At 35.3% G+C, this 15530-nt stretch overlaps 2 protein-coding genes across 3 annotated transcripts; one reads left to right on the forward strand and one right to left on the reverse strand.

Moving 5' to 3' along the window:
• Positions 1 to 1190: 1190 nt before the first annotated feature.
• Positions 1191 to 3665, reverse strand: LOC140826388 (trihelix transcription factor DF1-like). Of its 2 annotated transcripts, none has more exons than XM_073188652.1 (2): positions 3149 to 3665; positions 1191 to 2553 (listed from the first exon to the last, which is right to left on the reverse strand). In XM_073188652.1, exons 1-2 carry the CDS (start codon positions 3409 to 3411, stop codon positions 1308 to 1310), a joined length of 1509 nt encoding a protein of 502 aa, XP_073044753.1. In that variant the 5' UTR covers positions 3412 to 3665; the 3' UTR covers positions 1191 to 1307. The 2 variants fall into 2 exon arrangements, with proteins under 2 accessions (XP_073044753.1, XP_073044754.1); XM_073188653.1 differs by having other exon boundaries at positions 1191 to 2541; positions 3149 to 3657.
• Positions 3666 to 4239: 574 nt separating this feature from the next.
• On the forward strand, positions 4240 to 15125 carry LOC140826389 (protein TONSOKU). Its single transcript, XM_073188654.1, has 19 exons — positions 4240 to 4653; positions 5153 to 5950; positions 6256 to 6432; positions 6669 to 6760; positions 7444 to 7542; positions 8210 to 8673; positions 8755 to 8795; positions 8878 to 9093; positions 9466 to 9613; positions 10613 to 10732; positions 11134 to 11234; positions 11357 to 11480; positions 11634 to 11746; positions 12718 to 12829; positions 12985 to 13089; positions 13178 to 13244; positions 13346 to 13466; positions 13709 to 13882; positions 14266 to 15125. The coding sequence occupies exons 1-19, from the start codon at positions 4363 to 4365 to the stop codon at positions 14893 to 14895; spliced, it is 3993 nt and encodes a 1330-aa protein (XP_073044755.1). The 5' UTR covers positions 4240 to 4362; the 3' UTR covers positions 14896 to 15125.
• Positions 15126 to 15530: the final 405 nt, after the last annotated feature.

Consider the following 15530-nt stretch of genomic DNA (forward strand, 5'->3'; position numbering starts at 1 on the left):
GGATTTTATTATAATCATTAGTCAATGAATTGAAAGTTAGTTAAATATATGTGTGTGTGTATATTATATTATAATAGAAAACACTTTAAAATAACTATTATGATCGCTTCGAATTTGTAATTATAATATTTAATTCACTAATTATTTATTTGACGGCTAACAAAAGTAAGTAGAGAATATATTTATATAATTAACTAAATAAGTATTTTTAGATAACTATCTCAAATAAAATGAAAAAAAAATTAAAAAATCTTATAGCCTTGTAGAATAATAAACAGTAAAAATAAAAATATACATGAAAAAGATTATGTCAAATTTCAGATTCTTAACAAAAAAATATTATACATGAAATATATTATATAAAAACGTAACGCTTATAAATGATAACTAGTATATATAAAAAACCTAGATTAAATAAATTATAAATTCGACTTCGACTGAAATCATTCTTCATCTGCTATCTAAGAACTATCTTCTTAGAAATTCTTGTTCTATTCTCTCTCCCTAAAGTTCTTAGGAGCTTGAGCATCGAAGAACTAATAAAAGCCGGCGAACTCAAACACGGAGATGGCAAACCGGGTCCCAAATTAAACCCTCTCCGTTATAGGCGAGTTATCAGTTAGGGCCTGTGAAGTCAGTTGGACCCGGTTCAATGGGTCTATAATTGGATTCGGGCGGATCATGATATTTAGTGAGCCAGCTCCGAATTCGTCACGCTTATATATATATATATATATATATATATATATATATATATATATATATATATACACACGGATACATATATTTAATTAACAATCTAGCTACATTTTTTTTTATTATTTTGAATAATAAATATTTTAATTATTAATTTTAATTCATTATATTTTAGACTTGAAATAATTGTATTATATCATGATGCATATGATATGAAAATGTATAATTATAAAAAAATTGTTATGAATTGAATAAACTATTTTAATTTATGATAGTATCTTTTTTAAAAAATTATTAACATAAAGAAGAAAGTAATTTTGAGAATTTATTAAAATTCAAACATTTTATTGTGTAGTGAATGCTATTAAAAAATTAAAATTTTCACCAATTAAAAATTTAGCGGGTCCAATCATCAGATTACAGGTCAGATCTCGAGTTTGGCCAAATTCATCATACCGGCCCAGTTGTTGACGACTGACACTAGTTGAATCAAATCGACCGCAGAACACAAAACCAATCCCATATTACATTAAAACAACATCTAATACAATTTCGTGTTCTCGAGAGTTTTCCAAAAAAAAGTTTTGTTCACTATCCAATTTGACACGTGCTCACTCCAATGGCGCTGAAGGGCAGTTAATGGCGGCATCTCCACTGCCATTACCTTCTTCAACTTCTTCATAGTTGTCTCGGTCTTGGTCTTGGTCTGGTTCATATTCTCCCAAAGATTGCTGTCCTCCTATCATTTGCATCAGAATTTGCTCGGGTCTCATGTTAAAATCACCACTGTACGATTTGTATTCCCCGTCCTTGGATTTCTCTGCGTAAAGGGTATCGAGCATGCCGAAATACGGGCAAGTTCTCGAATACCCGGGCCTCTTCTTGTCACCGTATTTTACTCTTTTGTAATATTTATTTATGTTCTCCCATTTTTCTTTACACCTTTTGGGATTTCTACTATAACCAAGCTTCTTCATGCATGTTGAGATATCCTCCCACAGCGTCCCTTTCAATCCGTTATCTTGGTACTTTGAGTCGAGATCGGTTTTTAGCATGATCAGAGCTTCAACTTCTGCTTTAGGCCATCGAGAAGAACTCATCTGAGTAGAAGTCTCGGTGGTGCCATTAACTAGTAAATCGACCGGTTCTTTCAATACAATCCCCTGTTTCTCGAAAGCTTGCTCAAACATTTTATCAAGATTCTCCGGAACCTGCACTGGCAGTTTCATATGGCGCGATAACTTTTGCAAAAAAGCAAGAATGGCAACATCCTTTGCAGCAGAGATAGCCTTTTCTTTGGCCAAGAATTCCCTTTCCCTCTTCATTCTAGCCGCTTCTTGAACCTTCCACGCTTCTTCTCTCGCTGCACGATCCCTTTCGATTTTTTCAATGACCTCCAAAAACTTTTTCTGCAAATCTTCTTGCCTTTGCAAAACTTCCCTCATCAAGCTCTGGAAATAGTCGGCTAACTTCCGCTTTTTCTTGACACTCCTCTCTGAATCTTTTCCTGAAGATGACGTGGTCGATGTGGAAACAGACACGAACTCCGTGGAGCATGGCATGCTAAAATCTTGACAAGAACTCACTGGCTTCACCGATATTTTTGCGTGAGTCGAACTTGCATCTTTCTCCATCGGTGTAAAGTGTAATTGCTCCGAGGGAGTAGACGGAACTGAGCTTCCAGCCTGGAAAGACTCTAGCTGCTCATAGAACCGATAGTTCTTTCTTTTCCCACTATGTCGACTAGCTCTCCCTGCCTTGGTTCTCTTGTGATACTTATAGATGTTTTCAAATTTCTCTTTGCATTTCTTAGCATTTCGATTGTATCCAAGCTCACCTAATTTCCTGTCGTGATGACTACCAATTCACATTAAGCTTGTCCTAATTTAGATTCAGATTCATCATTTAAAACGATCAGATTGGTAGAGGACAAGATTTCATAGACAAGAAAGCAACAACTACGAGGACTTCATTTTATTTCATTATAAATTATAAACCAATAACATAGGACAAACTCATTAAAACAAACATAAAAATTTCCCCATTTTCACATCTACTAAATTTAACAAAATTATTTCGTACTATACAGAAGCCAATCTCCATCACGAAATTTAGCATTCTTCCAAAATATTCAAATATAAACGCAAACATTCGTTATATTCTCCAATATTATTTCCAAAAATTTTATCTTCATCTTATTTTTATATGTTCAAACATACTCATTGTTTTTAATTAAAATTATTTCATAAAATTATTAATCATATTCTAAAAAACACGAATGCATCAGAATTCTTGTACAATTTCTTCAACCACTTTTCCCAAACATTTTGCTCAAATACTACCAAATGTATTAAACTTTTCAGATTGCGAGGATAATATTATTGTTTCAGGAAAAATTAGCATTTCACAAGCTTCATGGAACCCAGAATCAACATATTAAATCGAAATATACCTGGAAACTTCATCCCACAGAGGAGCTTTGAAAGCGGAGTCGCGAAATGCTTGATCCATATCGGACCTTATCTTTAACAAAGCCACAGTTTCCTCACGTGGCCACCGCTTGCTGCCTGAGCTCCGGCCACCCTCTTCCTCAGCACCACGCCCGCCGTCAAGTTCATCTCCAAACTCCACCGCCACCCTATTGAAGGCTGACCATCGACCACGACCGCCGCTGCTGCCGTCTGAATCTTCCAACAAAACTGTACTATCCAGCATCACTTTAACCACTGTTCTTGACTTTTTTTTTTTTTTTTTTTTCACTTTTTACCGCCTTAAACAAAATTGGGAATGGATCCGCTGCTGTGGGTGTAAAACGATATCCTTTTATGTTTCATTCTTACTCATTTTCAAACGTTTGATTTGTCCGCTTTTATTTACTTTTCTTTCATTAATTTTTACTTAGACGGGAAAACCAATTGGTTCCCCACTATTTATTTATTCGAAAAATTATATGAAACTTTAAACTAGTGTCGATATTTATGGTAATATTCTAAATTTATAATATATAAAATACCTTAAAAATCATATTTTATATTATTTTATTAATATCATATATCTTTTAATAATTATAATCAGTATCACTCATGTACGTTGTGTGTTTGTATAGTCGATTTTTATATAAATGTTCAAATCAAATTTAAAATTTTATGATTTTGTCATAAGTTTTTTAATTTTTTTATATGCTAAAAAAACAAAGAAATAGAAGGTATTTAGAGACACTGATTTGTCTTTCCATAGGTAATAAAAAAATCTATAACTTTACTGTGTGTTGGTTGAATGGATTACATAAGGATAGATTAATAGTCAAATATTTATCGTTAAAATTTTAAGTTGTTTTAATAATCATTTCGACTCGGTAATTTTATTAATCAAATAGTTATCCATAAAATTAGATCTTAAACCGGGTCAAAATTATTATTAAAACAACTTAAAATTTTAAAGATTAAATATTTGATTATTAATCTATCCTTATTTAATCCACTCAACCAAACTGATATTTTAAAATTAAGATAAGATGATTATTACTCGCGTCGAGCGGGAAAATCGATTCACAAATTTTCAAGATTATAAGGAATACCCGCCACACCCAACATCATTCACACCCCACGCTCACACACTCCCGAGACTGATTATATCATCGTTTCTCCGATCAAAAACCCTAAAAAAATGCGTCCAAAAGATGCGGCGGCAAGTAACCAGCAGCAGCTCCAGGCGGCGAAGAACGCTTACAAGAGCGCGGTGGCCGAGGGCAACCACCAGGAGGAGGCCCGTTGGGCAAACGTGATCGGGGACATACTGAAGAACCGCGGCGAGTACGTTGAGGCTCTCCGGTGGCTGCGAAAAGACTATGAGGTCTCCCTCAAGCACTTGACGCAAAAGCAGCTGCTACCCACGTGTCAGTCCCTCGGCGAACTCTACCTCCGCCTCCATCACTACAACGATGCCCTTGTGTATCAGGTATGTCAAGGGGATTTCCCATTTTCATGTTAATCCTTGTGTTTGTATGCATTTTCATGCTGTTTTGCTTCGTTGGATTGAAGATATGCGCAAATCTTATGGATTCTTGATGGACTGATATGGTCTGCTTAAGCTGGGATTTTGTTTTTTGGATTCTGCCTTTCCTTCACTCACGATCTCTCGTGGGATTTAAGTTCATACTACAAACTGGGTTACAGTGCATACCCAAATACTGATAGATGTGCGAAAGCTGTTAATGTAGGCTGGTGATCTATAAAGCATGCACACACGTCCGATTCTTAAAGTTTTGTGTCGAGTACCAGCAAGCCTTTTACCAATTGCGACACTTTTTCATTGTACGCATTCTTCTACTTTGCTTTAGCTCCGAACTTCCAAAACCGTTTTTTTTTCACTTACAGGACACCCAAACAGTCTACAGTTGTTCCTGAGCTCTACTTTTCCTGCTAACTTTATTCTGTTAATACTTAATACATGGCAGAAAAAACATTTAGAACTTGCCAATGATGCAAACGACCTTATCGAGCAGCAAAGAGCTAGCACCCAGCTTGGGCGAACATACCATGAAATGTTTTTAAAGTCAGAGGATGACCATTACTCAGTTCGTAGTGCCAAAAAGTATTTCAAATCTGCTATGAAACTTGCCAGAACTCTTAAGGAGAATCCGCCTACTGAGAGATTTTCTTTCATAAAGGAATATATTGATGCCCATAATAACCTCGGAATGCTTGAGTTAGATCTTGAGAACTTGGGTGAAGCAGAGAAGATTCTTTCAAGAGGATTAGAAATATGCGACGAAGAAGAGGTGGTTGAAGATGATGATACACGCAGTAGGCTCCATCATAACCTGGGAAATGTTTACTTGGAGCTGAGGAGATGGCAAAGAGCCCTAGAGCACATAAAAAAGGACGTGATGATATGTAGGCAAATTGGGCACCGTCAAGGGGAGGCTAAAGGCTATATTAATCTTGGCGAGCTGCATTATAGAAATCAAAAATACGATGAAGCTATTTCTTTTTATCAAAAAGCACTTGACCTTGCCAAATCACTGGAAGATGAAGATGCACTAGTTGATCAAATTGATGGAAATATTGAGATTGTAAGAGAGGCAGTAAAAGTGATCGATGACTTAAAGAAAGAAGAGCAGACTCTCAAAAAATTCGAAAGATACACTAGAATGTCTAGAGGCACAGAAGATGAAAGGAAGTGGTTGCTGAAACAGAATTCGTCTATTGATATCCTTGTTGAGAAAGCAAGGATGATCATTTCATGGCCAAAGGTATATATTTCCTATTATAGTTCTGACTTTATTTTCTTTCCTTGGCAACTGATTTTTTCTTTGACAGAAAAGTGATTTTACCATGTCACACTTGACCAAGAATCTATTTGGATGACACTTTTGTTTCTAGCACATGAAGAATTGATTGGAGGCAACAAAAATATTTATTAGCTCGTGTTAATCAGGATGTCAACGTGTGTAATTTTTTTCAAAATTAAGTTTAGGGGATGATCTATTTGATCTTTTGCCCTCTCTATCCAGTTATTGTCATTTCAATTGTTATAATTCATGTTTTTTTAACTTAGCTTCGTGAATATGGGAAAAAGAAGAAGCAAATAGCAAGTGAACTTTGTGACACAGAGAAGCTCAGTGATTCATTTTCAGTCATTGGAGAGTCATACCAGCTCCTTCGGAAACACAACAAAGCGCTTAAATGGTTCAGAAAAGGTTGGGATGCCTATAGGTCGATTGGCAACTTAGAGGTAATTTATTTTATCACCCGTCCTGAATTTTACAATCGTTTCGGAGGGAAATTTTCCAAAGCATGATTATCATGTTAATTTTCTCAGAATCATGTACTTGTCACTGAATGATATACTGATTTCCATGGTTGAAATGTTATCAGTGTCTCAAAAACAGAATCTTTTGATTGCGAAATTATCGTAATTCTCCATTGTCAGTCTTATGGATTCTTATGTTATTACCAAAGTGATTTCAGGGGCAAGCGATGACCAAGATTAACATGGGAAATACTTTGGATTCCAATGCTGATTGGGCAGGTGCTCTTGATGCTTTTAAGGAGGGATACAGGCAAGTATCACTATAATCTTCCTCATGCTCAATACTCAAGCGCATCACCTATTGGGACTTATTTAATAATATATTGATTCAGAAGACATTTACTTTTATTTTGATAATTGTGGTTTTTAATTGGTTTTCTGGTTTCTTTGTAGTCTCAAATACTAGGTACTTGTGTACCTATATTCTTCTTATATCCCAACTCTCCCTCTCTTCCACTTCGATCACTCCCATTCTCTATTTACCCTTTTATGTTGTCATAATTATGGATTTTCTTTCCAGACATTCTGCCTCTGAGCCTCTGCAATCTTGCATGCTTATCTCTTTTCATGGTGCTAATGAAAAAGAGATTTATTTCATTTCACATCATATATCAATCAATCACATGCCTTTATCCCACTAGACGGGGTCGTAGATCCTCTTTAATGGGTCCAAGCATAAAAAATTTCCAAGGTTTTATGCTGGCTGATAACCTAACGCAAGCACCCTCTTCCTTTACCCGGGCCTGGGACCGGCCATGGCGGAGTTATTTTATTTCTTTTCACTTGGACAAAGAATAGTTAAATGTTTTTACTTGCCACTATTCATTATAAATTTTTTTGTTGTTATAGACAAGTTGCTGGAGATTTCTTTGGTTCTTTCTTTTTTCTTTTCAAAACAAATTTATATTTGCTGACAATAGTTCTTGACTGCAGGATCGCTGTTGATGCAAAATTGTCTTCCTTGCAGCTGTATGCTCTACAAAATATGCATTATATCTACATGATTCGCTTAGATGATACAGAAGAAGCAAGGTAAATCACATTTTTACTTAATCCATAATTGGCTCACTCTGTGACATCTCACAAATCCATGATCCATACCAGGTGCGGAAAAATTGAGTGTTTTATTAGTGGGGTGCAGTGTACTTGTCTTAGAATATTGGAGGACCATTTGTGCAAAGGAAGGATTTTTGCTATGAATCTGTAACCTTCATTAGCGGATTCGCCGGAGAAACTTTCTAGTTATGAATCGGGTATAGAACCACTGGGCGACGCCTGGTTACAATTTAAAATCTGTTATCATATGTTTGCTCTAGTTTATGCATGGCGAAAGGGGGCATTGGAATGGTCTTAGCTCCTGACTATTCAGACAATAAAAAAGAGAAGGGCAAAAAAGATTGCAAAAGTTATGAATTCCATTGAGTTTCATTTACTTGATCGAACAGCCGAAAATTCAGTTATTTGCTGGCAAAATCCATTGCGTTGAGTTTGCTCGCTGCTCCCTTTCTTCCTTTCCTTGTAGCATTACAGTTTTGAACATTTGGCTTGGAAATAAATCATTGCTGGAAAAAGAAGTTGAGGATAACCATTTAGATGATTCCAAATATCCTCTATGAATTTTTTTGGCTTTGATGAGTAATAAATCTTTCTTTTAAATTACTAAAATTTGTGCATTCAATAGCTTCAAATAACTTTTCAGGAGGACCAAATTGTTGATTGATGAATTAAAGCAACCAACTAATGCAGAACTTGATGATGAAGATTTGCTAGGAAACCATTGTTCTGAAACTAAAACCGAGATGGATAATCTATCAACAGACGATAAGTCTGATGGTAGCTTTTCTCCAAACCTAAGCTCAAGGAATTCCTCTAAATCGAAAGCTAACAACTCTGCTGATGAGGTGATCGAGGACATAACTTTGAGATCCCTACTTCAATCTCGTAAAAAGTTACACAAGAAAAAAACTGCTTGTGGAGTGGCACCTAACGCTCCACAAGGCTCCACAACACGCAGCATATCCAAATCCACTGGTAGTCCAACAGTTAGTCGTAAACGTGTCCGTGTAATCATTTCTGATGATGAACATGTAGATGACGAGGTCAGTCGTCCTGAAAAATTATTTAACAAGGGTCCTGCTGAAAGAATTGCGACTTCTGATGAATGTAAGCTACCAATGGGTTTTTCATTTTTCTCAATGTTTTTTAACGAGGAAACAAAATTGAAACAATTTTATACTGTTGCAGATATGAAAAGAATTGCCAGCAGTCCTGTTTACGAAGTTCAGGTAATAGCACTTTGTAACCTTGTTCATCATGTTTATTTTCCATGCCAATCAAAGCTAACTTTCTAGTTTTGCTGTTTTGTAGAATGTTTCACCCGTTGTCTCAAGATGTACTCTCGGTGCTTGTCCTCTTGACCTTGAGACAAGTACTTGTTCCTCCAAATCTAGGAGTTCTACATTAGGTGTACAGGATGGCAAGGATTTTGGACTTGCAGGAGCACGTGCAGCTATTGGCTCCTGTAACTTTCTCCACAATGAAATTTCCACTGCCAATGTGCATTCTTGCTGTGATGAAACTTGTGTGAGTAAATTTTAAAAGAAAAAAAACTTTGCGACTATGATCCATTTGTCAATCTTTCTGCTGTAAATATGTAGTTACAGCTCACATACACTCTTGTGCCACTTTAAATGATAGAAGTCCATACACCTGAATTGAAGTGGAAATGCACATAGTCAAATAATAGATATAATCACTTTTTCCTTGAAAGAACAGTTTCTAATAATTTGTCAAGACCATGAGGCAGTGCATTACCTGAATGACGGAGAACTTTGTCTTTCCTTGTTATCAGTTGATGGTTGGTCTCCTTGGATAAGTTTTGTATTATAGTTGGGTTTCATTTGTTTTCATGAACATACTATTTACAAATCATGGTACTGAACTTCTTTATTGCAGCAACATATCGTGTTCAAAATCGAAGATGAATTGCTACGTATGGACCGAGATTTGTGGAATTTTGGTGGTAAGCTCAGCATGGAACAACTGAAGGTTGAATTGGCATGCTTGTACTATTTACAACTCTCCAAAGAGAGAAGGTCAACAGGTAAACTGTGATCCTCAGTCATTCTTTAGGTAACTTAATTTTGTGATTATTTAATGAGGTGGTGATTAGGCTGACAGTCAGATGTTCGTGTTATCCCGAAGATCAGTTTTGTGGTACAGCGGAATCCACTGGTCATGAAGTATTTTATTACCCACTATGTGTCTTTCCCATTGCTTGAAAATGGTTTAAGAATGTCTAAATGGTTAATTAATATTGTTACAGGTTTCATGACATTAGTGGCTACTTTTTTGCCATTCGTAAATTTGAATAATTGTCTACCAGCTAAATTTAGAGGCAAACTTCAACGTGTTTAAGTTCTGAATTTTTTTGGTATTTTTACTTATAGCCTCGCTTACACATTATCTGATTGACCAAGAGCTTGCTTGAACTTGAAATGAAAATCACGATTTCTTATGCACATGATTTTCATAGTCTTTAAACAAACCCCTCTTTTCATCTCGTACTTCGAAGCATCTAATGTTGATTTCCCACTTGATTATGGTCGTCGAATGCTTCTTCCGATGATCTTTGAGTTGTTAACTTAATATGTCATGAAGGTTGAGGTACAATCAAAAGCACTTTATAAAATCTTTTATCAGCGGAAAACTCTTAATATTCGAAGTGCACAATGTTTTGCTTTTAACCATGGCAGTAGGGTTTGAGATTTTTGTTGGGTGTTGGTATTTTTGCTTGTTATCCAATAATATTTTATGAAATCCATCCAATGATGAGGTTTTTGGATCATTTTTTTTATATTAATGATAATGGTCAAGAAACTCAAGATATTATACTATTTAAGAGTTAAGACCCACCTTATAGGTCTAGGTGCAAAAACAAAGAAGGCTCATGTCTATTTTCCAACTATTTTCAGCAGTGTTCCACTAACCTTTTCCAGTCAGGGTGCAGAAACATGACTTCGACTGCTGAATCTGTTGGAACTCATTTTAGGCTAAAAGCATGGATTATTGACCGGTAATAATTGTTGCTGCATGTCCACAGGATTAGTGCCAGTCATTCAGCATGTTGAGTACAAGGGGAGAATTCTTGAATCTGTGGAAACGCTTCTTACTTTAAGAGACAATGCATCAGGAAATGGCTTGATGGAGGTTTCTGTTGCTGGTATAGTTTTTGGCCTGTTTATTCTCGCACACTATTTGTTCAATTTTGTTGTTTGAAGTTGGGTTAAGGCCAATGCATATTGGATACGGACACAAACTACAGAAATGCGACATTGGAAAAAGAATTGTGGCTGATACCACATCAGCTTAAATCCATCCTGCATGATGGTTATTCAAAAATGCTGCATACAATTTAAGATAGGTTTGGGGGAATGTATACATTTGCTTTAGTGATGGATAGTTCAATAAAATTACAATGGTAGTGATGGATAGTTCAATAAAATTACAATGGTAAGTATATTATGATAAAGTCGTTTTTTTGAAAGCCACTGACAATTTTGTCATTTGTAGGAAGATTTAAAATTATGGACATTCAGAGATGATTTTATTTTCCTTTAACAGTGATGGTGCCTAAGCGTGTGATGAAACTGTATGTAGACTGCTGTGATGAACTATCTGTGCCACCAAATTTAAAAGTCGTCAAAAAACTGTACAACTTACAGGCAAGTTTTAAAATTCGACGTCGGTCACAGACTGCTATTTGAAATGATTTCCTCAGATTTTGTGATCTTAAAAGCTAAAGGGTCAAGGAATAACCTTTTATTTTCTCGACGAACTTTCGCAGGCGTCAGACGACGTGATTGTTGTGTCTGATTGTGAATTGCAAGATGTGTCAGTAGCACCATTAATAAATGCCTTGCAACTACACAAAACCTTCGCCGTCTTGGACCTTTCTCACAATCTATTAGGTAATTTTTGTGCTGTAGTTTGTTTTGTCGTGTTTCTCTTGTTACAAACTTTTTCAGGTGTATTTTTGCAGCGTTCCATACTTGTTGAATAAGTGATTCTTCACTTTTTTCACTTTTAACAAAAAATATTCCTTTCATTTTTTAATTGCTCAGGAAATGGAACAGCTGAGAAACTTAAGCAAGTATTTATGTCATCGGGACAAAGTTACGGTGGTCTGGTTCTAAATTTGCACTGTAATCAACTTGGGCCAACTGCTTTATTCCAGGTTTGGTTATTGTTGGTTTTAAATTTTCATTTTTTTAGTTGTTCAATTTGCTTCTACAAGTGTTGTATCTTGATGAGTTTGACTACACGTGGATGCATGGGCCTATAATGGTTCTTCTATATTCTTCTCTTTCTTTCTGTTATGGCTCTGATGGTGGAAATACACTGTACGTGTAGAAATAGTGATATGAGCGTTATTAATTTGAATATCCTTCCATTATTGATTATTTCATATCCTGAAACACAAAATATGTTATTTGTATCCAATTTTAGACCCTGTCAAAATTAAAACAAATGATCCATATTTTAAAATAAATGAGATGTAGCTATGTTCAATCTATGTTGCGATTGAAGCCTGTCACGAGGTTGTGCACTAATATTAACTCTTGTGTTTGTAACTGTGATTGATCATTCTTTGTCCGAGTTTTTATTTTCATTATTTTTTCAAATTATTACTGGTGGAAGATTAGCATTATTAAATTTTGCTATAATAAAATAGGCGTTGATTTCTAATTTAAAATTTCTTGTAGACCTAAAAGTATCTTATCGACAAAAAAGAATAAGAATCAACAAAAGAAACGGCAAAAAACAAATGAGAGCTGTTTCCTTTTTTTTTAAAGTTCTAAGAATCTGAACTTTTAAACAGATATTTACTGCATTGTAAGAAAGAAATGCCAAATGAGGGACATTTGGAAAGGTTGCACTAACCATGACTCAGGAACTGAAGTCCCAGTCCAAAAAAGGCAGAACCATAATTGTATGTTCTATAGATTGGTCGGTTTGTGTTTCCGTTTCGTTTCCTAACGGTTCATTTGGTTCTGATTTGAACCAATACCTTAAGTAACATCATGTTCATTAGTAGATGTTGAACTTAGTGCCGTTACGATTTTTCCTCGTCACAACTTCGCAACTGTGCCAGATGGGCATAATATATCTGGATGTTTAGCTAACATTTTCTGCTCCCCTTCACAGATTTGTGAATGCCCTGTTCTATTTACTCGATTGGAAGTTCTCAATCTCTCGGGAAACTGTTTGACTGATTCATGTGCCTCTTACCTTTCAACCATCCTTAAAAACTGCAAAGGTAAAAAACCTTGTAAAAAGTTGGTTTCTTTCAGTCGCTTGGTTAAGACCTCATACGGAGTTTGAATGGGTTGTCTGTTGAACTGGACATCATCAACAAAAGGAAGCTCCACAAGTTTGTGTGGTAAGACTCTTGACTAGCTCTTTGTTTCGCAGCTCTGTATAGTCTGGATATAGAGAACTGTTCTATCACATCGCTCACCATTCAAAGGCTTGCTGATTCATTGGATACTGGATCAATGCTTGCACAACTTTGTTTAGGTATATCTGTCTTGAGAAAGTAGAAAATATCATCTTTATGATCCTTTTCGTCTGGGTAACAAATTCACTTGCCCTTTTTGTTTAACAGGATACAATCGCCCTGTTTCTAGAAATGCAATAAGTTGTCTCTTGCTCAAGCTTGCCACTTTAGAAAGGTCTATTATTGTTTAGTTTTCTTCCTACTTTTCCATTACTCATCAATTGTTTGATATGAAAAATATTGTTGGATTAAAAATTGTTGTATTATTTGTAACAGATTTCACGAGCTCAATCTGAATGGTATAAAGCTAAGCAAGCCTATGGTAGACAGCCTTTGTCAATTTGCCAAGAAACGTTGTTTGTCAGGATTGATGCTGGGACATACTAATATTGGAACCGTAAGTTATCTATTTGCTCATAATGGCTATCGATTGATCACATATTTATGCCTTACTAGCCAAACTTAGTTAAAAATTTCTATTATTAGTGTTTTTATTGTGCTAAATCAACCGAAACTTGATCTCTTGGGAAAATTATGCCTTCATCGATCTTGTGTATATCCAATTTTAATGTCTGAAGCTTTTTTTACATGCAAATGACCTTTTGGATTAATCTCACCATATGCAAGGATGGCTTTCAGGATGCCACAAAACGGTTGATTGAGTCACTACCTAAAGACACCCAGGAATTGGTCAGGCTTGACATTTCATTTTGCGAACTTACATGCAGCAGTATCATTGATCTCTGCAATGAAGTATCTTTGATTTGTAGTATCCTGGAGCTGAATATCAGTGGAAATCCAATCAAGAAAGAGGTTTGTTTTTTCTTTTAAGTGTGTTCCCTTGTAGAGCCATTTCTTTAAAATTTATGCTGTTGGAGAATTTCTTCGTAACTTCTCTGTTAACATAGCTTAAAATTTTGAGAGTTGTGTTCTGAATGTAAACCTTGAGGTTAGACTCGTGCAATTCTTGAAATTTCAAGTTAAAAGTTACTTCTTAGATATTTGAGGTGCTCTACAATAAGGGATCCTTTTGATAACCTAATTTGTGATGATGCAAATCCAGGAAAGTTTTATAATCATTAGGTGAGATGACAATTTTTTATCCAAATTGTACTGTAGTTTTTGTTAGTCATATGGGTTATATCACACTTCTAAGATATTCGTTTTCATGAAGCTAAATCAAAGAATAAATGCAGGGTGGTGATGCATTGGCTTCTTTCCTTAGCAACCCACAATGTTGTTTAAGAGTTTTGGCAATCAGCAACTGTGAACTCAGCTTATTTGGTCTCCTTCACATACTACAAGCTCTGTCAGAGAATTGCTCCCTTGAAGAGCTCAACCTGACCAAAAATGTTAGCACACGGGAAATCCATTCTCTAACAGACTTCATTGAACCAACAAAAGTATCAGCACACCCTCCTGCACCTGAAAAAATCGAGGTCTTACCCCAAGAAACATGTGTCCTAGACACAATAGATAACCAGCTTGAAGTCGCTGACAGTGAAGATGATGAGCAAGTAGGAATAGAAACTACATTACCTGGTGTGGATGAAAGTCATGCATGCTTGTCCCAAGATAGAGCTCGCCTTTCGGGAAACCAGCTCTTCCAAAAACTTGGGGCTTCTATTAAGATGGCTTCTAGTTTGCAACTGTTAGATCTTAGTCGCAATGGGTTCTCTCAAGAAGTCACAGATATGCTATTTTTGGCATGGTCATCAGGTGCTAGAACTAGTGTTGCTCAAAGACATATTGAAGATGATATTGTTCATTTTTCAGTGCAGGGAATTGACTGCTGTATCATTAAGCCTTGCTGCAGAAGAACTTGAGCCCTTAGATTTTTCAGGTTAATAATTTTGAAAGATATATACACTGGGATAAGAATAATAATTGTTTTAACATTCGTCATTTAATTGTAATTTGACACTTCGATTATAGCCAAAGAATCTTAGGATGTTAGGCTAGATATTGTGTTATTTTCAATTAAAACTTTTTTGGAGCACCTATTGCAAAGGTTTTGTAAAAGCATTTCGTCGAAGTACTTCAAATTTCTTCACCCATATATATATATATATATATATATATATATATATATATATATATATATATATATATATATATATATATATAAATATATATATATATATATAACGCGGACACATAATTTTAGAATCATGCAAATTAAACAAAAATGATCGATATATATATTTATAACCACCATGAGTTGAGCAACCACAGGACACATAATTGTTTTTGATCATGCTAATTAAACATTAATATATTAGTAGTTTATATATTATTATTTATATATATATCGTTATATACTATATTATATATGTGTTCTCTATATCGTTCAGGAATCGTTTTGTGAACGGTCCCCTCATGCCTAATTATCTTCCTAGTGAATCATGCTAAATTAAACAAAATGATCGATATGGTGTGTATTGGTGCAGTCCGATAATAA

The sequence above is a fragment of the Primulina eburnea genome, chromosome 3 (genome assembly GCF_022965805.1).
Source record: "Primulina eburnea isolate SZY01 chromosome 3, ASM2296580v1, whole genome shotgun sequence".
NCBI classification, from domain to species: domain Eukaryota; kingdom Viridiplantae; phylum Streptophyta; class Magnoliopsida; order Lamiales; family Gesneriaceae; genus Primulina; species Primulina eburnea.

What these genes read in the sequence shown, in the direction of transcription:
- LOC140826389 (XM_073188654.1), top strand. Translation starts at nt 4,363, where the DNA reads ATGCGTCCAAAAGATGCGGCGGCAAGTAACCAGCAGCAGCTCCAGGCG. An exon ending in AAAAACTGTACAACTTACAG is followed by an intron (nt 11,235 to 11,356) that starts GCAAGTTTTAAA and finishes GAACTTTCGCAG; the next exon opens with GCGTCAGACGACGTGATTGT. An exon ending in CATCCTTAAAAACTGCAAAG is followed by an intron (nt 12,830 to 12,984) that starts GTAAAAAACCTT and finishes TTTGTTTCGCAG; the next exon opens with CTCTGTATAGTCTGGATATA.
- LOC140826388 (XM_073188652.1), bottom strand. Translation starts at nt 3,411, where the DNA reads ATGCTGGATAGTACAGTTTTGTTGGAAGATTCAGACGGCAGCAGCGGC. An exon ending in CTGTGGGATGAAGTTTCCAG is followed by an intron (nt 2,554 to 3,148) that starts GTATATTTCGAT and finishes GTGAATTGGTAG; the next exon opens with TCATCACGACAGGAAATTAG.